Genomic DNA, 26,007 nt, shown 5'->3' on the forward strand with positions numbered 1-26,007 from the left:
TTCGCAGAAACAGCTGGCGCGCCTTATGAAACTCGGCCAAAATCGCTTATACGATTAGCATGCTAATCAAGAAGAAGAAGAAGAGCAAGTACATGTTTAGGGGGGAGCCTCATATAGAAGCCTCAAAAAATCGATTTCTTTTCGATAATCTGAAAACATAGTATCTTAAGAAGATACTGCGAAATTTTCAAGCCGAAATTCTCAATATTAGCTTGTACAGCCCATTAACTATATTATGTAGACAAACTTTAAACTCAATTATCTCGAAACTACTTTTTTAAAAACTGCTCGTGTTGTAACTCAAAGAGTTATAGACCGATTTGTTTGAAGTTTGGTGAGGCCTTTCTGTACATTACTACATAAACCTAAAATTTCAGATATTTCGCGTTGATAAATTACTACTAAATTCTGACTTTTTTTCTAAGGCTTACTTTATAATTAATTTCATACTTGTTTTTTGATTTTATATGTTCATCCCTTGTTAATATGTTATAAAAAAACCAATTTAATTTTTTTGTTTCAGATCGATAGATTAAGAGCAATAAATAGAGCAGTTTGGGGCCTCGCGCCGTAGGCAGCCGACAAGAAATGATCCATTGCCCCCATTTTGGCAAAAAAAATTAAAATTAAAATTTTTTTTGTACTCTCGAAAGGTTAAATACAGTTGTGTTAAAGCTTCAAAATACCATAATTATTTTATAACCTTTAAAAGTATGTTTAAAAAATGACCGATTTTGAGGCTTCTACATGAGGCCCCCCTAAATTGCAAACTTTACTTGGTACGAATTTATGGCACTCAGTGTCAAATCTCGAATAAACATTATATGTATACCACTACATAAAAATTTAAAATTGTTTATTACAAAAAAAAAACAGAATTTTGTAGCATCTTGTTTTTCGGAATCGGTGTTAGAAGTTATACCTGACACCCCAACGCGACGCCGCTCTGAAGCGAATACTTTTGGATCATCATTCCTTAAGACTGTGTCTGTCTACTACCGTATAGTAATGCCAGATAGCTTCAAAGTGATGGCATCTGGCTGGCAGTACATAAACAACGCGACCAAATTAGCTGGCCGACTAAGTGGTGGCAATGACGTGAACACACAAAGAAGTTTACATACATAGATACGTGTTTGGTAAGAAGGACAAGAAAGCCTTTTATTTTACATATATTCGTCTATACATATGTACATACATATGATGGAAATATGCTCAAAAGATTTATAAACAGAAAAAGTCAAATATACATTTATATAAGTATTTACATACACATATTCCACACACATACATATATACTACATAAGTATGCGTTCACTCATGCATAGCAAAATGCCTTTGTATGCTCTGAAAACATCCTTCAAGTGAAAGTATGTGCTCATAAGTCATTGCTACGGCTAACAAAGAAGAAAACATAGCAGCTACATACATATGTACATATTTATATGCATGTGCACATAATCTCCAAACAGCCTTAATACACTTGTCACTAATTATGGCCGTATTTCAGTGAGGTTGACTGCTCAGAGCCCCAAATTCTCTTTACTGTTCTACTGTGCATATGCAAATACTACTACTTTCACACATGCATATGTATATATATGTATATGCACACAAGTCACAATTCTTTCGATCCTCCCTCTCAGCACTGCTGCTCATCATATTATTACTTTCTCTGTCATCTTAATAATTCTTCTAATTCATTATTTTCCTTTCTCTGCGCTCCGTGTCTTTTGTCTATTTTAAAAATCTGTCACATACTATAGGCCGAGAGTCAGCGAAAATACACATACATATAGTACATATGTATATAGTCAATGTTCATCTTTCACTTTCTGAGCTATTGAACTGATACAGGAAAGTCAACGTGTGACATAATTTACGTGAATACAAATCTGTGAACTTTTGACAAAGCAACTTAAGTCGACTTAGCACTTTCAACCCGTTGAAGTATAATTTTAAATGTTTGGGCTATTAATACAGTTTTTAATTACAATTTTTGTTTCTGTTTTTATTTCGCCACTTTCAAAAATTGCAAAAATTCCCATAGCGTGATTAATTTTGTGCCACTTTGTATAAGGCAAATGTTATTTTGAATAGCTCTGAACTTTGCGTATGTCTAAATAATCTTGGTTTAAGCTTTGCTAATGTTTACATGTGAAGTTAAAAAATCCCTATTTACCGTTAGTATTTTCATGTTAATAACAGTGCAAATTAAAGGTGAAATAAACTTAATTATTCATAAACTTTGTTTTTCGTGCTTGTCATTTATTTTCCACTCGCTTTATTCTCCTCAAAACACGGAGTGGAAGTTAGGAATACTCAAGAATGACTCGCTTTATCTATACTTAATATTATAAAGAGGAAAACTTTGTTTGTTTGTTTGTTTGTTTGTTTGTTTGTTTGTAACGAATAGGCTCAAAAACTACTGGACCGATTTTAAAAATTCTTTCACCATTAGAAAACTACATTATCCAAGAGTAACATGGATTACATTTTATTTTGGAAAAAAATAGGGTTCCGTAAGATATTTGGATTTTTCGGACCCAAACTGAAAAAAATCTTATATATAAAATAAAGTCAACTTTTTGTGTGTGTTCGCTAACCGGCCGTGTCTGCACCGAATTAAACCAAACTTACACACATTGTTAAGAAGATATTGAAGATGGTTTCCGTATAGTTTGGATACCTATTGGTGGATAGGGCTCGAGATATAGGTCAAAACGTGGACCCGGGTAACCTTGGGATGTGTATGTACAATATGGATATCAAATTGAAGCTGTTGGTGAATGCTTTAGTACAGAGTATTTTTCATGCCGCTCCGTGACTGGGGTCTCGAGATATAGGTCAAAACGTGGACCCGGGTAACCTTTGGTTGTGTATGTACAATATGGGTATCAAATGAAAGCTGTTGATAAGTGCTTTAATACGGGGTAATTTTCATACCTATTGATGACTAGGGTCTCGAAATATATGCCAAAACGTGGACCCGCCGTGTCTTTGCACCGAATTAAACCAAACTTACACACATTGTTAAGGAGGTATTGAAGATGGTTTCCGTATAGTTTGGATACCTATTGGTAGATAGGGTCTCGAGATATAGGTCAAAACGTGGACCCGGGTAACCTTCGGATGTGTATGTACAATATGGGTATCAAATGGAAGCTGTTGGTGAATGCTTTAATTCAGAGTATTTCCATCCGCTCCGTGACTAGGGTCTCGAGATAGAGACCAAAACGTGGACCCTAGAATGTGTTTGTACAATATGGATATCAAATGAAAGCTGTTGATAAGTGCTTTAATACGGCGTAATTTTCATACCTATTGATGACTAGGGTCTCGAAATATATGCCAAAACGTGGACCCGCCGTGTCTTTGCACCGAATTAAACCGAACTTACACACATTGTTAAGTAGGTATTGAAGATGATTTCCGTATAGTTTGAATACCTATTGGTAGATAGGGTCTCGAGATATAGGTCAAAACGTGGACCCGGGTAACCTTCGGACGTGTATGTACAATATGGGTATCAAATGGAAGCTGTTGGTGAATGCTTTAGTTCAGAGTATTTTTCATGCCACTCCGTGACTAGGGTCTCGAGATAGAGACCAAAACGTGGAGCCTAGAATGTGTTTGTACAATATGGATATCAAATTGAAGCTGTTGGTGAATGCCTTAGTACAGAGTATTTTTCATGCCGCTCCGTGACTGGGGTCTCGAGATATAGGTCAAAACGTGGACCCGGGTAACCTTTGGTTGTGTATGTACAATATGGATATCAAATGAAAGCTGTTGATAAGTGCTTTAATACGGGGTAATTTTCATACCTATTGATGACTAGGGTCTCGAAATATATGCCAAAACGTGGACCCGCCGTGTCTTTGCACCGAATTAAACCAAACTTACGCACATTGTTAAGTAAGTAATGAAAATGGATTTCGTAAAGTTTGGTTGTAATTCGGAGCAGTGGCAACGGGTACAGCGTTCTTTTGAACCAGCCATAATGTCGCTTACTTTTTTAACGCTTGGGGCGGAACTGAACTGTCAAATTGACAGTGTGAGTGACAATGGGTCTATATTTCTTTCTGATTTGGATGTCATAAGGAAAAAACGTAAGTGCAACATGTAAAAATTGTTTGTGAATTTTTTTGGAGTGGATCTTGGAACAGTGAATAATTTCTTATGAAATTAGAGAATTTAATGTGAAATCCGAATGAAATTATGTGTTCGTGAAAAAAAAATTTTTTTCGTTTTTTGTTTTTTGAAAAATAAAAATGGATAATGGTTAAAAAAGCTCCAATGCTTAATAAAACATATAAATTGAAACGAAAAATTCACGGATGATCAGGAAAAAAAACGATTGTTTATTCATATGCGTTGATTTGAAATTTAAAAACAATCTTCTTTTTTCCTGATTTTCAATTAATATTTTATATTTACTCAAAAACAAATAGAAAAACAAAAAATATTGTTTATGCCAAAGCGCTTGAATAAAGAATAAAGAAATAAATATTATGAAAATCATATATTATATTTTCTGTTCTAAACCATATCTATTCTATTTTAGTGTGCCCAGCGAAGGGGGCCGGGTTTGCTAGTTTTAAATATACTTAAAATGTATATTATTATATTTTATTTCCAATTTTTCTTTCTATAATTCAGAGCAGATGAGAGTACAAGGAAAGGCACAGAGTTTAACCTTCAGCGAGTCTTAGAGGACTTTAGCATTCCTCTAAACGAACTGTACACTACGAATGACTTGAGCGTAATCACGGAAATCAATAGAAGTTAGTATCTGACTACCAACTGCAGTATGTCCAAAGCGCTCTGCCCAAAACTGAATCTGAAAAGGACAAAGTGTCTGCTTGGATCAACAGATCAACTACCAACTTATGATAACAAAGGGTAACTGCACTATTGGCACCTTGGCCACTAGAATGGGTGTGTCTCACAATAACTTCTGCAGGAGTTGTGAAGCTGAAGAAGAAATTGCGTCGGTACAACAGCTCATCTGTTAATGACTTGCATTTCAAAGAAGCAGTACCAAATATCTTGGCGAGTATTTCTTTGAAGACCAGGACAAATTGGAAAAATATCTCATTGGAGGGATAGGAGGGGAGGGAAGGTAACTAACTTCCCAAAAAGGTCTAAGTGGTTTAAGCAACTTGGTTAGGGGGTGGATATCAAATGCAGATATCACAATTTGCTTTAGGACCACCAAGTGTCATCCTGGCTAGCCTAACCCAACCTTCAATATATCAAGTACATACCATATGTATGGTGTGGTACTCGTGTATACTGCATGCGCATATTTGGCATTCGATATTGATATAGAACATAACTTAAATTGGACTTGGAAATCGTTACATTTTATTGAACCGAGCAATATTAGTATCTATTAACCGCTCAATGTTCTTAAAAGAAGTTAATAAGGAAACGTGTCACGTTTAAAGGAATATAAAAATGGAAAATTTCATACGTTATTTGTAAAATAGATGAAAAACAGTGCTGATATAACTGATCTTCTACTATAATGCATATGAAGCTCTGGTTCAGTCTAAGCTCTAGTTCGGCTAAGTAGTTTAATTTTCTATTTATTTCTAAATATCCCCTAACAATAAAAATATTAATAAAAAGGACTAAACAAATCATATTTTCGAAAAAACATTATTTAAAAAAAAATGGAATTATAAAACTTCATGCCCCATAATCTTTCTTACATAAGCACGTACTATATATATACTTGTATCTTTTTTTGCGTAATGAAGTTTTTTTAATTAAAGAATTTTTTTTTTAATTTAAGCCAAGGTTAGGTTAGGTAGTGATGGTTGCCCAGAGTGTAGGCCCACGTGGACGAAAGAAGTTAGGTTCATGCTTTGTGATACCGCAAGAGGGGAAAAAGAAGGGGGTGAAGAAAAAATATCGACCTTCTCCAATTATTCTTTGGCTGATGGTGACCTCTGTCCCTAGCGGGTTCCAGTCCAGTGCCATTCTCGAGGGGCTATCTGGCGGTTTTCTAAGCATGTGACCTGTCCATCGCCACTTTCTGCGCTTGCTTTGCCACAGGATGGGTTCTTAATTCCTTGATCTCTACAGCGCGTCGTTGCTGATTCTGTTCGGGTAGAATATTCTTCAGATACTATGTAGACGAAAGATTGTAGCCTCTGTGTAATGGTGTTTCGCTTCCGTACAACATTACTGACTTCTCGCAAGAGCTGATGTTGTTTACCTGAGATACAGCTATTTGAAAAATCCATAAAAAGTTAGCCATCTTTTTTCTGCCTCTGTCCATTACTTTAATAATCAGTCCCATCACTGAACTCATAGTCGGTTTCGTTTTTGTAATCATCTATGCAAGTAGGTGCACCAAACTCGAGTGGCTAAGCTGCCTTTTAATCTACTTGTTGCCGACTTAAGCAACCCGTAAAAATTTACGAAATAGAGCAACTCTGCGCGAAATTATGACTTGTCACTATAACTAAGCTTTACTCTTTTACATCGCTCATTTCATTTTTATCGGTGCACGAGAACACATATAAGGCCTAATTGAAAGAAATAAAGAATAAGAGAGGAAGACTAAGGTAAAGAAAAACTGAAATATAATTAAACTATGAATTGTATTAAAAATATGTAAAAACTAAAAGAATAAAATAAATAAATACCTTTACACTACTCGTAACTCTAAATCGTGCACACATTCGGTACGACGGGTTTATGCTAATCCAGCAATATTTAAAAACATAGTAACTAGCTTTGGTAATAACCAACTTATCAGACACGGAGATTGATCAGGTTAAAACGCTTGACCTTAGTTGGCATTGTTTGTTTAATTTGCTGTGTATTGCAAAATATAATAATAATTTCAATCATATTCTCTACAAATTTCGGCCCTATCTCCTTCAACAATACAAATTGTTAAATTATAATTTATCATGTAGCTAGAAAATAATATATTTTTTTGCGTTTTAGAAATTAGGCAAACAAACTGCGAATATAAAATGGCCAGCTAGTCAATTAATAAATCATTATTATGTATTATAACAATATGCAGTTATTACGAACTTACTCATTATGTGGTATATCCTCATCCTGATCGGCGACCACAGCAAAAACGTTGATTTTAAATACCAAAACGAACAAACACAGCGCCCAAGCGCCAATATTTTTGCGTTCCATTGTGAAGTAGCGTCAGTAGACGGCGCTTGTATGTGTTGCAAAGCGTGTAAATGTGCACAGTTTTAATTTTTTATTTGTTTTTATTGTTTGGTTTCTGATAATTTAAATGGTTGCACTACAACCCTAAACAGTATTTTTTGTGCTTTTTCCGCTTAAGTGCAAGCGATACGCGTTTTTATAGTTTTAGCAAATTGCTTTTGACGCTTTTACTTTATTTATGACCTTATATTGTTGTATTGTCTGCATATGCATTATTATTTTGGAGATCAAGCGTATAAGTGCTGATAATGATTTGTTTTTCCTTTCACAATAGTTGCTACTTTCAATACATACATACATATATGATGCTTTGTGTTGTTGTTCACCTCAAATGTTGTTGCTTTTTTTTTTCTTTTGTCGTTCGCCTTAGCTTTTTGCTGTCGTCTCTTTTGTTGCTCTTTTATTGGCTTTTTGTTTGTTTTATTGTTTTTATTGTTTATTATTATTACTTTTTATTGTCTACCTTGCGTCGCTTCACACGCAATGCCCATTCGTTTTGTAAGCTCACCGGTGCGTATACGTAATGCTAAATGTGTGCACTGCTTTGCGCGAATATTCAAACAATGCAAACTGGCGAAAAATGCGAACAAGTGAACTGTGAAATTTCTGTATTTAGTTGCACAGCGGGTGGCGTTGCGGTTGGCGTTTGTTGCACTTGAGCGGCTATAAAATATTTTGCATTGCGCCTTGCAAGGTAAATGTTCATTAGGCACCTTCAGTTGACTGGATATGTTTTTATATGGTATTTATATTTTTTATATTTTCCACATACATACATATGTTAGAGATATTGCGATTATTATTGCATATGTGTTTAGTTTTCTATCAAATTATCTTCCCCATCAACTTTAGCTTCAATATTTTAATTATTTTTTTATGCACTTCCGCTTGCCACCATATAGCAATCACTGGAGTGTCGATCCCAATTAGATGTCAGCACTTGGGACACTCGCTTTTTTGCCATGTTTTCGAGAAAACTGTAAAAGCTACAAAATTTTCACACAAATGTTCTATGGCTCACGTATGTGCATTCATATATATGCACGTACGTATGTGTGCGTATATGTATATTCGAATTTTATATTGTACTTAGTTATTCTCCTCACACATAAATCGATTTGTGGTTGCTAATATTTTCCGTAGATTTATATCCATTTATTGACACTTTACGTAATTTATGATATGTCGTGTCCACATATACACACTGCACATTGCTTTTTACACTTGGTCGTTGCGCTGAGAAGCTGCAAATAGAGTAAAGAAAATTAGAATTAATCTTAAATTTAATTAAAACGTCTTACGACTAGTGGTCGAGAAAAGTATGGTATACCGATTAGAGGGGACGACGATACTATCGATACATAGACGGTAAGCTTTTCCAAAAAATACTAAGATTAAAATTTCCGATTTTTCACCAAGGTAGGTAGGTAGGTTGGGTGGTTGTCGTAGCGACACACTTTGACCTTTTGCAGGTCCATTGTGATACCACTGGAGCTTATCCTTACTCTACATGTTCCTTTTCAAACCATCCGGTTGCTTTAATAAACGAGCAGAGCTTCGTTACTTTAGATGGGCAATGTCCGCTACATCGGCTAAAAATGCTGTATCAGGAGTGTGCAGCCTTCTCATAGCTAAGCTTTTACACTCACATAAAAGGTGCCTAACTGTTTCCTCATCTTCTGTATTAAGACAGCTTCTACAGAATTCGAAGTACGGGAGTCCTAACCTTCTAGCGTGGCTGCCTATTAAACAATGACCAGTTAATACCCCTATCATTTTTCTTATAGCTTCTCTGTTAAATCTTAACAAAATCTTCGATCGACCGCTATTCCAGTTCGGCCATGTCTTTCTGCTTAGTTAGCATTTTGTGAGGTTTTGCCAGCTTGTATTTACCTTTTTGATGGTTTCCCTGTCTATAAGTAAATTACAAGTGGCTATAGGCATGGGTATCAGCACCTTATCCGGTTTGAGATCGAGCGTTGTACCGGTTCGTGCAAGTTCATCCACCTTGCACTTTCCTGCTATATTCCTGTGGTCTGGCACCCAGAATGCTTAAAACATTCTAAAACTGTTTTTAACGAGTGTGTTTAAGATTCAAGCGCTTTTATTGCCGCTTGACTGTCCCAGTAAATTAAGACTTCATTGTGGATAATACTCTCGTTTTTATTACCATAAGTCGCTCTTTTATGGCAGTGACTTTCGTCTGAAATACACTGCAATGATCAAGTAGGCGAAATGATTGGCATACTCCGAGTTTATCGGAGTAAACCCCTCAACCGACTTTGTTGTCTAGTTTTGAGCCATCTGTGTATATGTTTAAATCATTTTTCTTAACAATAAGCCCGTTATCCCATTCCTCTTTGGAAAGGTTTATTTAAGTTGATATCCTTGGTCTTACAGAAATCCATTGGTCCAGGAATGCAGGGCAATTTTTTTTAAATTGAAGTGTGTCCTCTTTGGTTCGTTCTGAGTAGGCCGATTTCTCTTAGTCTGAGAGCTGCGTTGGCAGCTGTTTGCTTACCGAATTGCTCTATTGGTAAAAGGTTAAGCATAATATTTAGTGCCTATGTGGCTGTAGTCCTAAGAGCCCGGCAGATGCAAAGACTGGTCCTTCTTTGCATATGTACCATGGTTCTTTTAATATATAACTTATCTATAGCCGGCCACCATACTAGTATGCCGTACGTTAGAATTGGTCTGACAATTGCTGTGTAAAGCCAATATACGATAGATGGGGAAAGACCCCAACTTAGTCCTATCAGCTGTTTACAAGAGTAGAGTGCTATTGGCGCTCTTTTTACTCTATCTTCGACATTTGCCTTCCAACTTAGTTTTCTGTCTAGTATTAGACCTAAGTAGCGCGCCTCATCACTGAATGACAGTGCCGTTTCACCTAGAGTCGGGGGAGCTATATTTGGAATTTTATGTTTCCTGGTAAATAGGATGAGTTCAGTTAAATTGGGGTTGATGCTTATCCCATTTGACCAGTTTTCCACCATGTTTAGTAAATCTTGCATGACTTGTCTAAGTGTATTGGGAAATTTGCCCCTTACTACCATTGCAACATCATCCGCATATGCCACGACGTGTTGTTCTCTCTCCTCTAGGTTCTTTAGCAAGAAATTTAATGCCAGCACCCATAGGAGAGGGGACAGCACACCGCCTTGAGGCCAAACCAAACAAAAACAAAATGAAATATCTGCTGTTTGGAATTACTTCACAAAGGCTAAGGATTATATATTCATAGCAATTTGTTCATGGTTGGTTCGTTTAAGTGGCGATTAATCCAGAATCCAATTTGTTTATTCTGCAAGAATATTTTCGAATCAAGTCAAAATACTAGCAAATTGTGGGAGCACCTGCAGCGATGCTCAATGTATGTGACACCGAGAGGAAAAATGCTAGCCGCAATTGGTTCTATTACGAGTGAGTAAATGTCTGCATCAGATTTCTCTTCGTCATTATCGCAAAGGTTTAAGCAATAAAAGGCGTTTACATATTTTATGTAGTCATTTAATGTATTTAAGAATCTTATTACATGCGACCACGAAAGTATGCGTAAAACGGAAATCTGAGCTGAACTTTCGCTGGTGGTAGCTAAAGATCTCCAATCATTCAATGTAGTGAATGATGAAGGTTTCACTCCTTTAATCAATGTTTTAGATCCTCGATAGCGCCTTGCATCTAAACCAACCCTTAAAAACCTTTTACTGGGAAATCGATTAGAATTTTAAAAATTAACTTATAGAGCTCAAAGGCTATGGAATCTATTCCTGGAAATATGGGCCTCACGTCTATTTAGTGAGCGCTGGTAGATCGCAGGAGTCACACGGGTAGATCGGAGGGGACTTCTAGGGCTAGCACAGTCACAGCTTTTGAATTTGGTTGGTGTAATTACCAGGCATTTTCCGTTAGATATTCATGAGGTGAGACCTGGTATTGCTTCAAATCCTTTCTGCAAAAGCTGTCTGGAGCGTTAGGGGGAATCATCTCAGCACATTCTTCTCAGCAGCCCTGCTCTCATCGGGCTAAAATTCAGACATCTTGGCTCTTACTTTTTGCTATACCTCGGGATATGGCAAACTTAAATATTACACATCTCGTGAATTTCATTAGTAGCTTGAAGCGGTAGATACAAATTTAATTAGACAATCTTGGTCGTCTGTTAGTTGCTTTCATCTTCTTTCGGCTATAGCATAATAGTGTGAAGCAATGGATGCTTTTATTGTGTTGAGTGGGGTGGAGACTGCCACCGCCTCTGCTATTTCTAGTGTCGAGCCTTTTCTTGCTTGCTCATCCGCTATCTCATTACCCCGTATATTCCTGTGACCGGGAGCCCATATCAGAGTGATTTCAAGCCGATGACTAAGCATTTCCAGCTCCTCTCTACACTGTAAGACTAGTTTGGATGAAATGGAGTTGGAGTCTAAGGCCTTTATAGCTGCTTGACTGTCTGAGAGGATAGCTACTCTTGCACCAACTTCCTTGTAGAGTTTTAGAGATTTGCATGCTTCTTTGATCGCTAACAGTTCTACCTGGAACCCGCTGGCATAGTCAGGAAGATGAATTGACTGAGATGGGTTGAGCGGCTCCGAATGGGAGCCAGCTCCCACGCCACAGTTCATCTTAGAACCATCGGTATAGATTTCGATATCGTATCTTCCATTCACCTTCCCTTTGCTACATTCGGCTCTCGGTGGAAAACGCGCCGTAAAGCCTTTCTTAAAGTTAAGGTCGGGGACAGTGTAGTTTGATCTGTTATTGAGCAGCGAGGATCCCTGTAGGAGGATCTTACTGTGACCGTACGACCTTGTTGTCCAGCTTCCTATGTCTCTGAGTGTCACCGCGCTGCAAGTAGCGATTGTTTTAATGTGTAAATCTGATGGTAACAGATGAGTTAGTACATTGAGCGCTTCAGTAGCACTGGTGCTAAGCGCTCCTGTATTTAAGGTAAACGCTGTTCTTTGTATCTTGTTCAACTTAGTTTTGTGGTATTTCTTTTCTGTTGCAGGCCACCAGACTAGTGCCGCATATGTTAGTATTGGCCTTACAATGGCTATGTAGGACCAATTGGTTAGTTTTGGTTGGAGACCCTATTTTTTACCAAACATTCTCTTACACGTGTAAAGTGCTATATTCGCTTTCGTTACCCTGTACTCTACGTTGGAATTGAACATAATCTACCAGATAAATCTCATACTATCCAAGTTTTGAATCAAAAATAAGCTAATTTGCTCAGTAATATTTCATGACAGACCTTATCAATCCAAAACTTAACTGTGATGGCATCCAATTGACAGCCAGCCTTAAAGCAATTAATTAAAATTTGCAAGGTTAGACACTGTAGGCTTTCCACTCATAAAACCATGTCGATTCGGGCTTATTAGGCTAGGCATAGCTAGAATCGGCTTTGTCCTAACAATAATCTCAAATAATTTCGATATTGTTGTCAATTTCGTAATTGAATACCCAAGTTTATCACCCTTCTAATTTTTCCACATTAGTCCTACTTTATTGAATGACGGAAATTGCCGCAAAAACATGCCGCGCTATCATGCATACATACTCGTATACATATACTTATACATACATATGTATATGTAAGAACATTTTTAAGTATGAATGTAGTAAAATTTTTCGCCACAGTATGAAGTTTGACCTAGAAAATGGCCAAGCTGTATAAGTATGTATATGATACTTGCTTATATACTTATAACAAATATATATGTATATACTCATATAGTATATATATAATGTGCTTATATTTCATATACATACACACATTCACACATAATATGTAATATACGTATATTTAAATAGTATAGCTGCACTGATGTTGCCTACCCGCAGGCGCACTGTTGGCCGAAGCGTGCTGGGACACTAATTTTCCAGAGGAGTATTTGTGCGTGTGTGCTCGTGATGCACGCATGTGCATTAGCCTTAGCATTCCTGTGTGGGAAACCAGTTGTGTACATAAATCGCAACAAAAAAATTCACAAAATACTCGCTTGGTTAAATGAATGCACATATTCTGGCACATTTATGCTCGCAAACTCGGGTACAGACTTACAACTTGTACATAATCACATACACTTGAACATAGTGTTCTGTATATACATACATATATACATATACAGATAGTCATTTATATAATTGTGCATACATAGAAACTATTAACTATCTTGTGTGATATGAAAGAACCGGTCAAGGCGACAGCTGATAAATAGGGATGCGTAAGAAACAGAATAGGCATAAGTTTGGACTATCGAACTTTTCACTTGTCCCTTTATATGCTTCATATCACATACAAGTTATAATTAAAACTCTAACTCTAACTCATTACAAAGAAACCAAATAAAATTTTGACTAATGCTTTAACATCAATAAATTTGTTTCAAACCGCTCGGTATAGTTTCGCCTCGCTTCACGCCAAAGATTCTTTCACTTTTCTTCAACTAAAATGTTATCAACCTTAAATTCAATAATCAATCTTAATCTACAGTGACACATATGCGTATAATCGCACTTTTCATTTTAGCATTACTACCTTTTCCCTCTTGCATTGCTCACAACAACTTCTAACTCATAATGTTTGTCAAACAAAAACAAAACTCACTAAAGTGAATAAAAAGATAACTCTATTTTTCTCTACATTTTTATCAAAACTCCAAAGGCAAAACATCTTAATGATTCTGAAAAGATCCAAATCAACCTGTAGCATAAAGAGAGATATATTTGAATCGAAAGATGCGGCAATGGTGCGCGCTTTCTTAAAAATGGCAAAAATTATGGCGTAAGAAAGTCTAGGAATGGCAATAAAAAACGTGACTCACCGCCAAATAAAGTAAATTAAAAAGGAAGACAAAAAAAAAACAGTATGCAAGATCAGATCATCAAGATAAGCGGGCTTATAGCCCAGACAGACGGCGTTGTTAATCGGAATTCCCGCCGCAGTTAATTCTGATTAAAATGGTAGTGTCCAGTTTGTGTCCAGACGGTTGTTAGGCGGATTAGGGAATAGCAGATTTGTTTATAAAATATTTTTGCCAGTAAAGCATGGATCTCAGGCAACAAATTCGGGTATTAGCTGCCCAGATACTAAGAAATAATTATTAAGGGAGGAAACCGCTTTAGGAGGCCGAAATTTTGGTGTTCTTCGTGAATTTTTTGAACAAGGAAGGAATAATCAGAAATTGTTTAAACTTGGAGGATATTTTAGTCATATTTTTAAGTATACTTTAAAATTCTTTCGAGCCATTTCCGTCGGAAATAGTGGCGTTAGAGCGTCTTGTCCATGTATCCGAGTATCATGCTGGTGGACATTCCTGAAGTTGCAATTTTTCTCCGTAATCAACAATTTTTTTTTCGTGATTCGATAAATGAATATTGAATTGTGATAAAATAATATTGAAAATTGCATGTTTTTGAAGCGCTTGAACACAATGCCATTTCATACCATTTTTTTCATCTATTTTGCTTAAAAAAATATTTTGAATGATAATATTATCCAATAATTAGGTCCATTTGAATTAGGATTGAATAAAAAATACTCCGAAAAAAATGTATAACGATTGGTCTATAACTTTTTGAGCTAGAGTGCCCACCAGTTGAAAAAAATAGTTTCGAGAAAAACGTCGTTCTAACTAACGCGCGCTACGGTGCGGAACCGACGGGCCGTCACTTAAGTGCTCATAGAATCAGGAATAATGCGAATTTCGCTTTAAAATTTTTACCACATATTCTTGAGTAGTTTTATTAATAATTGATTCAATAAAAAAAGTCGATTTTTTGATAAGTCTAAACCCTTAATTAAAAAAAAAAATCTTAAATTGCAATTTCTCAAACTTCTCCAATATATTAAAGCAATGAATAGAATTTCGAACGGTTTAGTGCAAACTCGCATTGTTCCAGTCCTTCTTCTTTTTCTCTTTAAAAGTTTCATCTTTTTTCATTCACAATATTTAGATATTAACTGTCATTTTTCGGCAATGTTGCCATCGTAGATTCCCCTACTCCGCATTTCAATTCAACCGGGCTATTCGAGACATGTTCAAAAAAATTTTTTTCGGGCGAACAAAAAAATACGCGTCCCATTATTTTGACCAGAGAGCAACATATTTGAGTTACATCGAAATCGAAGAACATGTCCCGAATAGCCCAGTTGGATTGAAATGAAAAGCATTAGTTGCCAATCCGCATTAGTCGCACTTAATTCCTATGATAATTCTGAATCAAGCCGATTCCCGATTAAAGCCGTCGTCTGTCAAGGCTATTAGACTTCTCTTAAAAACAAATACAGTAGGAAACTGGGTGGGATAATATTGTGTTCTCCGACCCTATGGCATGATACAGACGTAGGCCCCAAAAGCTATAAGGTAACTGGAGGATTTCCTCAAGGTTCTGTACTAGGTCCGACTCTGTGCACTATCATATATGATGGAGTGCTACACGTTGAACAGTACGAACAAGCCAGCATTGTTGGGTATGCAGATGACCTAGCTGTGGTAGTCGTAGGGAAATCACTAAAAGAGGTCTCACGTAGGGTTGAAGACATTATTAATAAAATCAAGCAATGGTTACAATCGTCTGGGCTAAGACTAGCAGACCATAAGACCGAACTGGTTCTCATAAGTTCTAGGCGAAAAGTTTAAAACATTCAAATAAAGGTTGGTGGTCGCAATATAACATCAACAGATACTATAAAATATTTAGGGGTAATGATCGACAGAAGGCTCCATTTGAAAAAGCATCTGCAAAATCCTGCGTGGCTTTATCGCGACTGATGCCCAATGTGGGTGGACCAAAGCAACAAATTAGAGCATGGTTAGCAAGCGTCTGTAACTCGATCCTGTTTTACGTTGTGGAAGTGTGGGTCGACGTAGTGAAATATCCCAGCTATTTGAGACCGGCTAAACGGGTGTACAGATTATGCGATGTCAGAATCATTAGAGGCTATAGGACCATATCTGATGAAGCAGCAGGGGTAATAGCAGGCAGAATCCCCCTCGATATAAAGGTAAAATGCATGAAACAAAAATACCAACATGCAAAAAACGCACGGGTATCTGGTGACAAAGCCTCACTGAGGGACGCCCTACAGAGGATCGATGATACCGCTCTGCAAAACTGGCAAACCAAATGGAACGATAGTGGGATGGGAAGAACCACTTTCACTATGATCCCCGACATACAGAAATGGATTCGGAGAATATATGGAAACGCTACCTTCATGCTGACACAGTTTTTAACTGGGCATGGCTGTTTCAGGCAGTATTTGTACAAATACAAGCACACAGACTCCCCATTTTGCCTATACTGCCAAGAAAAACATGAAACGCCTGAGCATGCCCTGTTGGAGTGCTCTAGATTTGATGGGGAACGAAGCACGTGGCGCTCAAATATCGGCGAGAACATGACAGCTACTAGCCTAGTACAATATATGCTAGAATCTGAAGAAACGTGGAACTATGGCTGTAACGTAGCCTCAACAATTATGCGAAGGCTGAGACATGATGACAACGAACGCAGACAAATGAGTGAATAAACACATCCTGCCCCCTTGAAGGAATATTTTAACTGGTAATACCGAAGGGGGCGAAGGGGGAAAAGACGAACAGCGAGGCGATGCATCAACAGATACCATGAAATATTTAGGGGTAATGATCGACAAAACGCTCCATTTTAAAAAGCATCTGCAAAATCCAGTCCGGCCGATTCCCGAAAAACTGGCCAAAACTCAAAAAATTAAGTCATTGATTCAAAATTTCTTACTCGGGGGTTGTCGGGGTCGCTGATTACGAATTTGATCTTAAAATTTTGAAAATCCGCCCCCTTCCACCCCTATTGGCCACCCCCTCACGTGAAATAGCGTATATTCAAGAACATAATCAAGATGCATGTAAATTTATATGTTTTCGGGGTCGCAAGGTAGCAAGTGGTAGCAGCTGAATCTTGTTTTATTCAGTAACCATTACTTTTTTGAGTAACCTTTAATAGGTTTCAAAGCAGCATATGACGGCGTTGTATTACTATACAGTTTGAAAACTCAAATTTTATAAAAAAAATTGCAAAAAATGTATCTACGTATTGCTGCAGCTAAAAATTTTGTGTCGAGGTATTGAATTGTACTAAAGATTTCTCGTATTTTACTAACCTTCCGAAGATGATTCCATTTGGTTTTGTTCAATTTACTCCATTACAAAATCTTTCAAATGTGTACAACTTTCACTATTCATCGAACGTAATACGATGCTCAAACGAAGGCCACGTTGCGACTGAAAATACAGAGGATACTTAGGGTACAGGACGTTGCTATGAACGGTGTTCACTACTTAAGGCATTACTGTAGCCAACCCAAAGACAAAAAAACTCTATCTAGAAACTTTTTTTTCCACTTTTGGCCAGCTTTTTGGGAATCGGCCGCACTGTGCGATGGGGTGGTTTAGTCTGTAGGCACTACGAAACTCAGTTCAAAAGAGCCGGGGAATATCGCATGTGAATCGGGCATACGTATGAGTCGGTTCATACGTATCTTTAGAAGATTCCACCTCCAAGGTCCGCATACCAAAAAAATATATATATTGTGTTCTCCGATGGCACCGTTATGGTGTGTGCGGCATTTTCATCAACTGGAAAAGAAAATATTTTCTTTGTGTAGATTTGAATCCGGTGGAGAAGCTCTAGGAGTGCATGCCGCAAACAATTATGGACAAAAAGCACAAGGACACCATTATAAGACTGTAGGAATTACAAGACAGAAAGCGTAGTAAGATTTGAAGCGATTATAGTATCAAACAACAACGCAATCAGGATTTTACATGCAATCTAAATTGCCTTTAGTTTGGCAAACAGTATGAGTTAGAAATTGTTGTGAGCAATGCATTGAGAAAACAGAGAGAAGGTAGTGAAACTGAAAGTAAGAGTGCATTTATACAAATCTGTGTTCACCTCCACTGAAAAACTGGATCTTAGAAATTTTCAACAAGGTTAGCGTTTTATATATAAACCTAAAATATGTCATTTCATCTGCGCAGCTTACTAAAATTGCGGGCAAAAATTGTATACGGAATATGAAACTGGTTTAAAAGTAGGCTGGAGTTTATTTATTAGTAGCAAAATTAATAATTTCTAAATCCTGTTCCAACTGTAAGTAACTTAGTTAAGCTATGAACAAGAACAGTGGTTAGGAAAAAAATATTAATTGCGATTTCTATAGCAAATGTTGTTCAGCTCTCGCTTACGCCCATCTAGGAAACTTGCTGAACTCGAAAATTTGAGCCACACGAACTCTAAATACCCAAACTTCTCAACCTTCTCACCCTTCAACCTCACACACTCCCTCTCGCTCTTCTACCACCTGGGTACACCCATCCACTCAGTTAAACACAAACTCAAGCGAAGCGAGCAGTTGGCATCAGCATTTGTTGCAACATAAGCGTCCGAAACACATACATACTTACGACGCAGTTTGAATGCAATTTAACAACAACAAAAACAAAGCTTTAACACTTGATATGACAATAAAAATGCAACAAATAATGCGTGTGCAGTGAGATATAAACGTTGTACGAAGTGATAAAGAGAGCGAGGAAGAGCCGGTGAGAGCGACAATATTACAAGGAGTGAGTACGAATAAGGAAGATATAGTAAAAAAAGCCACTATATCCCAGAGGATATCACACGATAATTTTCAACTGTAATAAAAGTGAAATAAACGCACTCATATTGTACATACACACATATACACATACGAGGGTTACCTTCTAGTTCTTACGGCTTTGGAACACTACGTGTGATGAGCTGCAATTCAATATTTTTATCGAAAAATGTTGTATTTTTTAGCATAAACTTACAAACAACATTTTCACCTATGAGCTTTATTTGTTCTTTTTTCAACGAGTTGAGAAATGCGTGTCTCTGAAGAAATGGAATTAGCTCGTGAAAAATTTCATACCAAGATTTTTTCTCGTCAGATACCGGATAATTTGACAATTGTCCAAAAAAAGACTGGGACCCTTGTCGATCGGTGTAAAGAAATATTGAAGAAATTTAGCCGCGTTGGTAGATTAGATTAGATTAGATTTGTGGGGGGTTGGACAAGTCCATGCACTCAGTTAGTAAACCATTGTACTACACCCGGATAGATAGATAGAAGGAATAGAGATAGGAAAGATAAAAAGTGGATGGTAAAAGGGATAAATTAGTTTGAGGTCACTCTTCCACAAATCTCTTGGCTTCATTGATGAATTTTAAGAGATCCGGAAGAGGAAGAATATGAACTTTGTCCATACTCAGTATATCGCAACCCAATATCCTAAGACTGATTCTGGAAAATGCAGGACAGCTACAGAGAAAATGATCTGCAGCGTCGTCATTCTCATGACAGGATAGCCATATGCTGACCACAGACGTTGTGCCCTGTGATTACACCCACCAGTACTCTCAGGTCCTTCCTGCTGAGTTTTAGGAGAAAGGTCGCTGTTTTCCTGTTTGGTTCTTTCACTTGGTTACTCTGCACGAGTTTATTATATCACCTTTGTATGTAAATAAATAAATAAAATTACACTCATCAACAAGGTTGGTGCCACAAGGATTCTGCCAGGGATGCCAATTATTCCTTTACTATATATCTTCACTATGAAACAGAAATTATTTGTTACTATTTCATTCAGAGATAAGTTGCACAATGGCAAGTCACAGTTATTATTTCACTCCATTCCCCACTAATACGAGTATAACTGTATGCAGTGGGAAAAGCAATTATGCAATAGATAAACTAATCTTTGTGGCTTTCTCAACATACAAACGCAGAATATCAATCACCCTAAGCATATTGTAAATTGGCTTTTAAAAGTCAGCGACTAAGCTTCACTGAACTAGTGAAAAAGTAATGTCACGATTATTTTGCTATCTCTGTGGCTCTTTTCATTGTAATGTAAAAAACAAAAACATATAGAGTTTGGAACGGGCTCCCCGATACCAACATTCTACAAATGAGGTTTGATCAAATGTTCTCGGGTCTGATTAATCGAACTTCGAGACAAGCTTAGTTTACCTCGTTTTAAAATTTTAACAACCATAGCTTCTTACCCCAGTCAAATTTTTATAAAACGATATTTTCGCTTTTCTACAGGCATTTGGAACACCTTGTGTGACGTTCGTGAGGCAGCAGGTTGGCGAAGAATACCATCCAGTTTGCGTGGTACCCACTATTAAGCATGGGGGAGGCAACATTATGATCTGAGGTCATATGGCCACTGATGATGTCGGTGGAATGTTCAATTGCGAGGGTCGCATGAACAGTCCAGTCAAAAGTATATAAATGAATATTAAAAAAATGACCTGAAAAAAGACCTCAAACCTGATTCGAGCGAAGGCTGGGCAGACGCACAGGAAGCGGTCCTCCGTCTCATCCTCCTCTTCACAGGTTGGGCAGAGTACCCTGTCTGAGATACCCAACCTTTCCATGTGCTTCGCCCACTGAAAGTGGTCCGTCATCAGTCCAACCAGCCGTCTGCACTCTCCTCAGCTTAATGAGAGAAGAGGTTGGGACAGTTGATCGGGCATGACAGGTAACATCTGTTTAGTCCATCTGCAGCCTTTCTCAGCCTGCCAAGCACGCTTGTGGGTTGTAGTTACCCATTTGCTAACCGTGGCTTTGATGTCCGCAGAGGGATGGCCATCTGTGTCCATCTTAGCTACGTGTTTCGGGATCCATGTTAGCAAAAGGCTATTAGTGGTAATAGGTCTTATCATAGCCATGTAGATCCATTGGACCATGCTAGGAGAAAGACCCCTCGTTTTCCTAAAGACACCTTTGCACTGCCAGAAAGCTGTCGGACAATACCCGTCTTGGTGGGATTTGCCGATAGCCCATTCGCACAACACCAAGTGTCAATCAGATCCAGAGTTTTCTGCACTTTCCTGCAGATGTTCATAAGCGAAGGGCCTGTTATCAAACAGGCAACATCGCCCGCATATGCTTGTACGTAGACTCCCGAATCGTTTAAGGTGGTGAGTAGAGGATCGATTACCATGCATCAGGGCAATGGATACAGCACACCGCCTTGGGGGCAACCTCTATTCTCTCCGGATGACAGCAGCAGATCTTCCTCTGCTCGTACCGAGACGATTCTTTCGGCCAGCATCAAACGAATCCAATTGACAGAGGGTGAGCCTTCAGCGACTTCTGCCGCATGCGCAATTTCACCAGTCGTTCGAGACTTTTCAGCATGGAAGAAGTCATGCGGATGGGTCTAAAGCATTTGGGGCTGGTGTAGTCGTATCTTCCAACCAAGAACAAAATATAAATGGTTTCAAATAATTAGTCTGAGTTAGTCAAGTGACTAGTCTAGAAGTTCTGACCAATGGTATAGGTGCTCGCACTTGCCGGTTCTACTCGATGATTTACAAGATTTTAACAAACTCTTGAAAGGGAAGACTTCGACTCACCGCTTTGCTATTGGATCCGATACCTTAAGAGGTACATAAGCAGAGCAAATTTTTGAGCTGACTGACAAAACTTTTACGACTGGTCGTAGTGGCATGGAAGAATGAATTAAAATTCCATATCACAAAACACAAAATTGTTAAAGACCTTTTATTAAAACATAAGTGAGCCTTTTATCGAATTCAAGGAGGAAAAATGTATAGCCGCAAAGTTAAAACTTTTATATAAAATTTCCCTCTTAGTGACGACTATACCATATTTAGAGCAAATTGCTTTTATCATTTTGATTAATTGTGAATCGAACGCGTGATATACCTAGTGACCTATTCAAACCATTGAGGAAAATATCAAAACGCATACAAGAAATTGGAGGAGGAATTCCATCAAATACCCAATAAAAGGTGTAAGCGCCAATTACTACTACCCTATGATCAGAAAGTACCGGGAATGTTTAAATAAAACAAAACAGAGTTAAATTCAGGCAAATTTATTTTGTTTCCTTCAAAATATGACCCGTTTGAAGCAACCCACATGTGCCAACGTTTAACTCAGTCCTCTATGCACCCCTGGTAGGCCGACGAAGAGATGGGCTTCAGCCAATTCGTCGCATTCTCTTTGATCTCCTCGCACGACTAAAATCTCCTTCCACGAAGTGGTAACTTCAGCTGGGGAAAAAGAAGTCGTACGGGGCCATATCAGGTGAATACGGTGCTTGAACAATGGTATTTACTTGGTGTTTGGTCAAATAATCCAGCACAATTTGGGTTCGGTGCAATGGCGCGTTACCATCATGCAAAATCCAAGAATTGTTTGCCCACATTTCCGGCCGTTTGCGAAGTACAAGCAGGCACTAATGATCCGATGGCACTAAAAAGTGACAAATGTGTGTCTTACAGTCCTACCAACATAAGAAAAAATATGGACCGTTTGCCACGTGCGCGGTTCATTTGAATTAAACATAGCCGGTACTTTTTGATCATAGGGTATATAGTAGAGCGGGTCGATTTAAAAATCGCTCATTGCTCTGTGAAAATCGTATTCTAGGGATCAAAATAAGAAACTTTGCCGAAGAAACCATACCTCTAAAACGAATTCTGATGTCCCCCAATTTGGGTCGAACGAAAAATCCCTCTTTGACCCATTTAGAGTGCTCCAAACGAGTCCAAATGTATGACCGATCCCCACTAACTTTGGACGGCCGATCCATCCATGCCAGTGGCACACCCCATGGAACTCCCCTGGGGGGTTCCCCATACAATCATTTCAAAATATCACCATTTTTGGCCTTTACATAAGAAAAGAAACTAAAAAGTTCACCCAAATTGGGAGACATCAGAATTCGTTTTAGAGGTATGGTTCTTTGCCGAAGGAAAGGATCTTATTTTGATCCCTAGAATATGATTTTCACAGAGCAATGGGCCATTTTTTTGTCTCCCCACAAATCGACCCGGCCTAGTATATAGGTACTCGTATATGTATATATTCCAACCATTTCCCAAGCGTCAGAATGTTGTCTTCTTCACTGAAATATAATTATAACTTTATAGCTTGTGCTCAAACAAAATCGAAGTTAAAGCGTCTGAGGTGACATTCTGCTTGCGTCACTCGAAGATATGTGAAAATAAATTGTATGTTTTAAACTACTTTTGCTGTAACATTTCAGGTTTACGGTGACAATAACAAATCATAGCTAGTTGCACCATGGCAATCATTCCATTACGTTAGTTTGCTCTAGTAGCAACAATTCTCAACAACGCTAACATAGGAAGAAATAGTAAATTTGGTGTATGTAAACAAAATTTGTACCCAATTGTACCCATTTCTCATATTAACACCCCACTTGCGCTCTACATAAAGACCAGAAAGCTAAGGCTTGCAGGCTCGAAACTAGGGATAAGGCAGTCTATCAAGCTGCCAGTCCTCAGCAGTATTTTCCAAACGGAAGTTTTTACTGTGGGGAGAGCCGCGGAGCTAGCCTACACAAGAACAGGAAAGAACTCAACAATTAATATAAACGTCGACAGAAAAGCAGCAATAAAAGCAATAAGCTCAGATTGTATTAAGTCCAAAAATGTTCGACGGATCAGGGAGGCCATAGAAAGGCTAGCCGCAAACAGTGGGGGGGGGGGGGGGGGGGAACGAAATAGTAGATGAGATAGCAAAAAGTGCTGTTAGACTACTATTTGAACAAGAGAACCACATGCCAAAACCGCTAAACACGCTGCTTTGATTCGCCAAAAGCGCTGACATCACACAGGATGTCTACTTTCGGTATTCAAAGAGATCGGTTTCCATCTGGTATCGCTAGGCACCAAAAGGTCTATGCGTGGCTTGTAGCCAACCAGGCTAGCCGAACCTAACCTAAGACTTGCAGGGGAACCCATATGTCAGGCGTCACAGAACTCGCATATCAAAATTAATTTAAAAAAAAATGATTCTGAGTGATGGAAAGCTTTACTTTGACCTTTACGTGCTCCATTGATTGTTTGTTTGTATACTGCAGATGTCTTTTTCACAAGTGTCAAATATGATTGAGGTAGGAAGCCATTTGGAAATGATGAGTAATTTTACGCCACCCTGTGCGCATACAAGAGCAAACGTTTTTTCCTCGCCTATTCCGAAAAATTAGCTAGCCTTGATTCTTTCTTATCAGTTCGGCCAAATGCTTTTACGAATTAGTTATTTTTATTGCAAAGGTTATCAGTAAAAAATATAGAATTGCAAATATTTATTATTTCAGAGTGTAAAGTCTTTATTGCAATTTTATTTATTTCATTGCCTCGCTTTTTCTTCAATTGGTTTGAGTAGATAGGCTAAAGATAGTGAGAAGAAAGCTGTGATTTTTTATACTCTGAGCTAATTTTTGTCATGAAAAAGCATTTAATAAAAATTAAATTCACGGTACTATATAAATATTCTAAGTAGCGAATAGGGAAATAAGCCCTGTGTGTGTGTAAAATATTTTTATTGAAAATTAAGAGCTCGCAAATAAATAAAAATTCAGAAACTTTCAAACGCTTCTCTTGTGCATTCGAAGATGTGTAGGCAATTCAACGCTACAAAGTAAAATAACAAAAAACAAGTAAGGTAAACTAAATTCGGTACCGATCGAACTTTATGAACCCGCTCACAATTTTAGTAAAATTTTATTTTACTTTGTTTGCCAAATTGGTTTTTTTTTTGCAATTTAACTTTATATGGGAGGTAGGCGTGATTACCAACCGATTTTACCCATTTTTAACATAAATTTCTTTTTATTTTTAAGTAATGAGAGTTCAGCATACAAAGCTGGGAAATTGTTTCGGTACTGATGCTCTAAAGAAATCAGCCGTTTACGAGTCGCATGAACGCTTTAGAAGAGATCGTGAGTCCATCAAGGAAGTGGAAGAAGGTTGATCAATACCGCAAATCAGTCAATAAACAGCAGAGAACTTACAGAGACGACTTGAACATTGCTTGTGCATCGGTTCTGGACATTGTAGTTAATGATTTGGGTTTTGGGTCGAGTTTCTGCAAAGTTGGTGCCAAAGGACCTGATCAAACTGATCATTATTGGAGACAAGACGCCGTTTTCACGTCGCATAGCCATCATTATCCGTGCATTTTTAACCAAGAGCGCTCGAATACCATCCAAATACCGAACACTCATCGAATTCACCTGATTTGGCTCTCTGAGATTTTTTTTGGTTTGATCGAGCCGAAAAACCACTACCGGAACGCTTTTAACAGCCGAAATAAATAATGTCAAATCGAAGACGGCTCTGATGGCTATACCAAAAATAGAGTTGTGAAAAATTTTGCAGAGCTGGATCAAATGCTGGCGTAAAAGCGTCGCAGTTGATGGTGAGTGCTTTGAGGGCGATAATATCACTTTTGAGCTATAAACTTGTATTTTTAATTTTCTGAACATATCCCGGGAACTTTTTGATCAAGCTGGTAAACGTTTACCCGAATGTGTGTTAAAAAGAGGAAATATTTTGAGTTCATCATTTACACCAAATTTTGATCATTTTTCATTGTTCTTAAAAGAGATACAGTACAATTCCTCTTAACCGGTCACCTCGGGACTGCATACCTGGCCGGTTGCCGTTGTGGCTGGTTAATCTGAAGTGTACTTGTCTAATATATTGTATACATAGGTATATATAAAAAAATGGAGAAGCATTTTTTACATATTTATGTATTTCATATTTACATATGTTACATCAATAAAATATAAGTGTAATAATTATTTTTTGAAAAAGTCTGAGATTTTCTTCTGTTTTTTAACCTTCAGTGAATTTCTGAATGCGACATCCCTCCATTTTCTAATCGCCAAAACGTCTAATACTATTGACTCATGT

At 37.8% G+C, this 26,007-nt stretch overlaps 1 protein-coding gene across 2 annotated transcripts in view; it reads right to left on the minus strand.

The window, feature by feature from the left end:
• The window catches only part of LOC128865397 (voltage-dependent calcium channel subunit alpha-2/delta-4), a 175,927-nt gene that overhangs the window by 143,990 nt on the left and 5,930 nt on the right, over nucleotides 1-26,007 (minus strand). For both annotated transcript variants that reach the window (XM_054105732.1, XM_054105731.1), the window contains exon 2: nucleotides 7,067-8,459. In XM_054105732.1, coding sequence (XP_053961707.1) covers nucleotides 7,067-7,176 — 110 coding nt within the window. In that variant the 5' untranslated portion in view covers nucleotides 7,177-8,459. The remainder of the gene's footprint in view (nucleotides 1-7,066; nucleotides 8,460-26,007) is intronic.

This window comes from Anastrepha ludens, chromosome 5, assembly GCF_028408465.1.
Source record: "Anastrepha ludens isolate Willacy chromosome 5, idAnaLude1.1, whole genome shotgun sequence".
Taxonomy (NCBI): domain Eukaryota; kingdom Metazoa; phylum Arthropoda; class Insecta; order Diptera; family Tephritidae; genus Anastrepha; species Anastrepha ludens.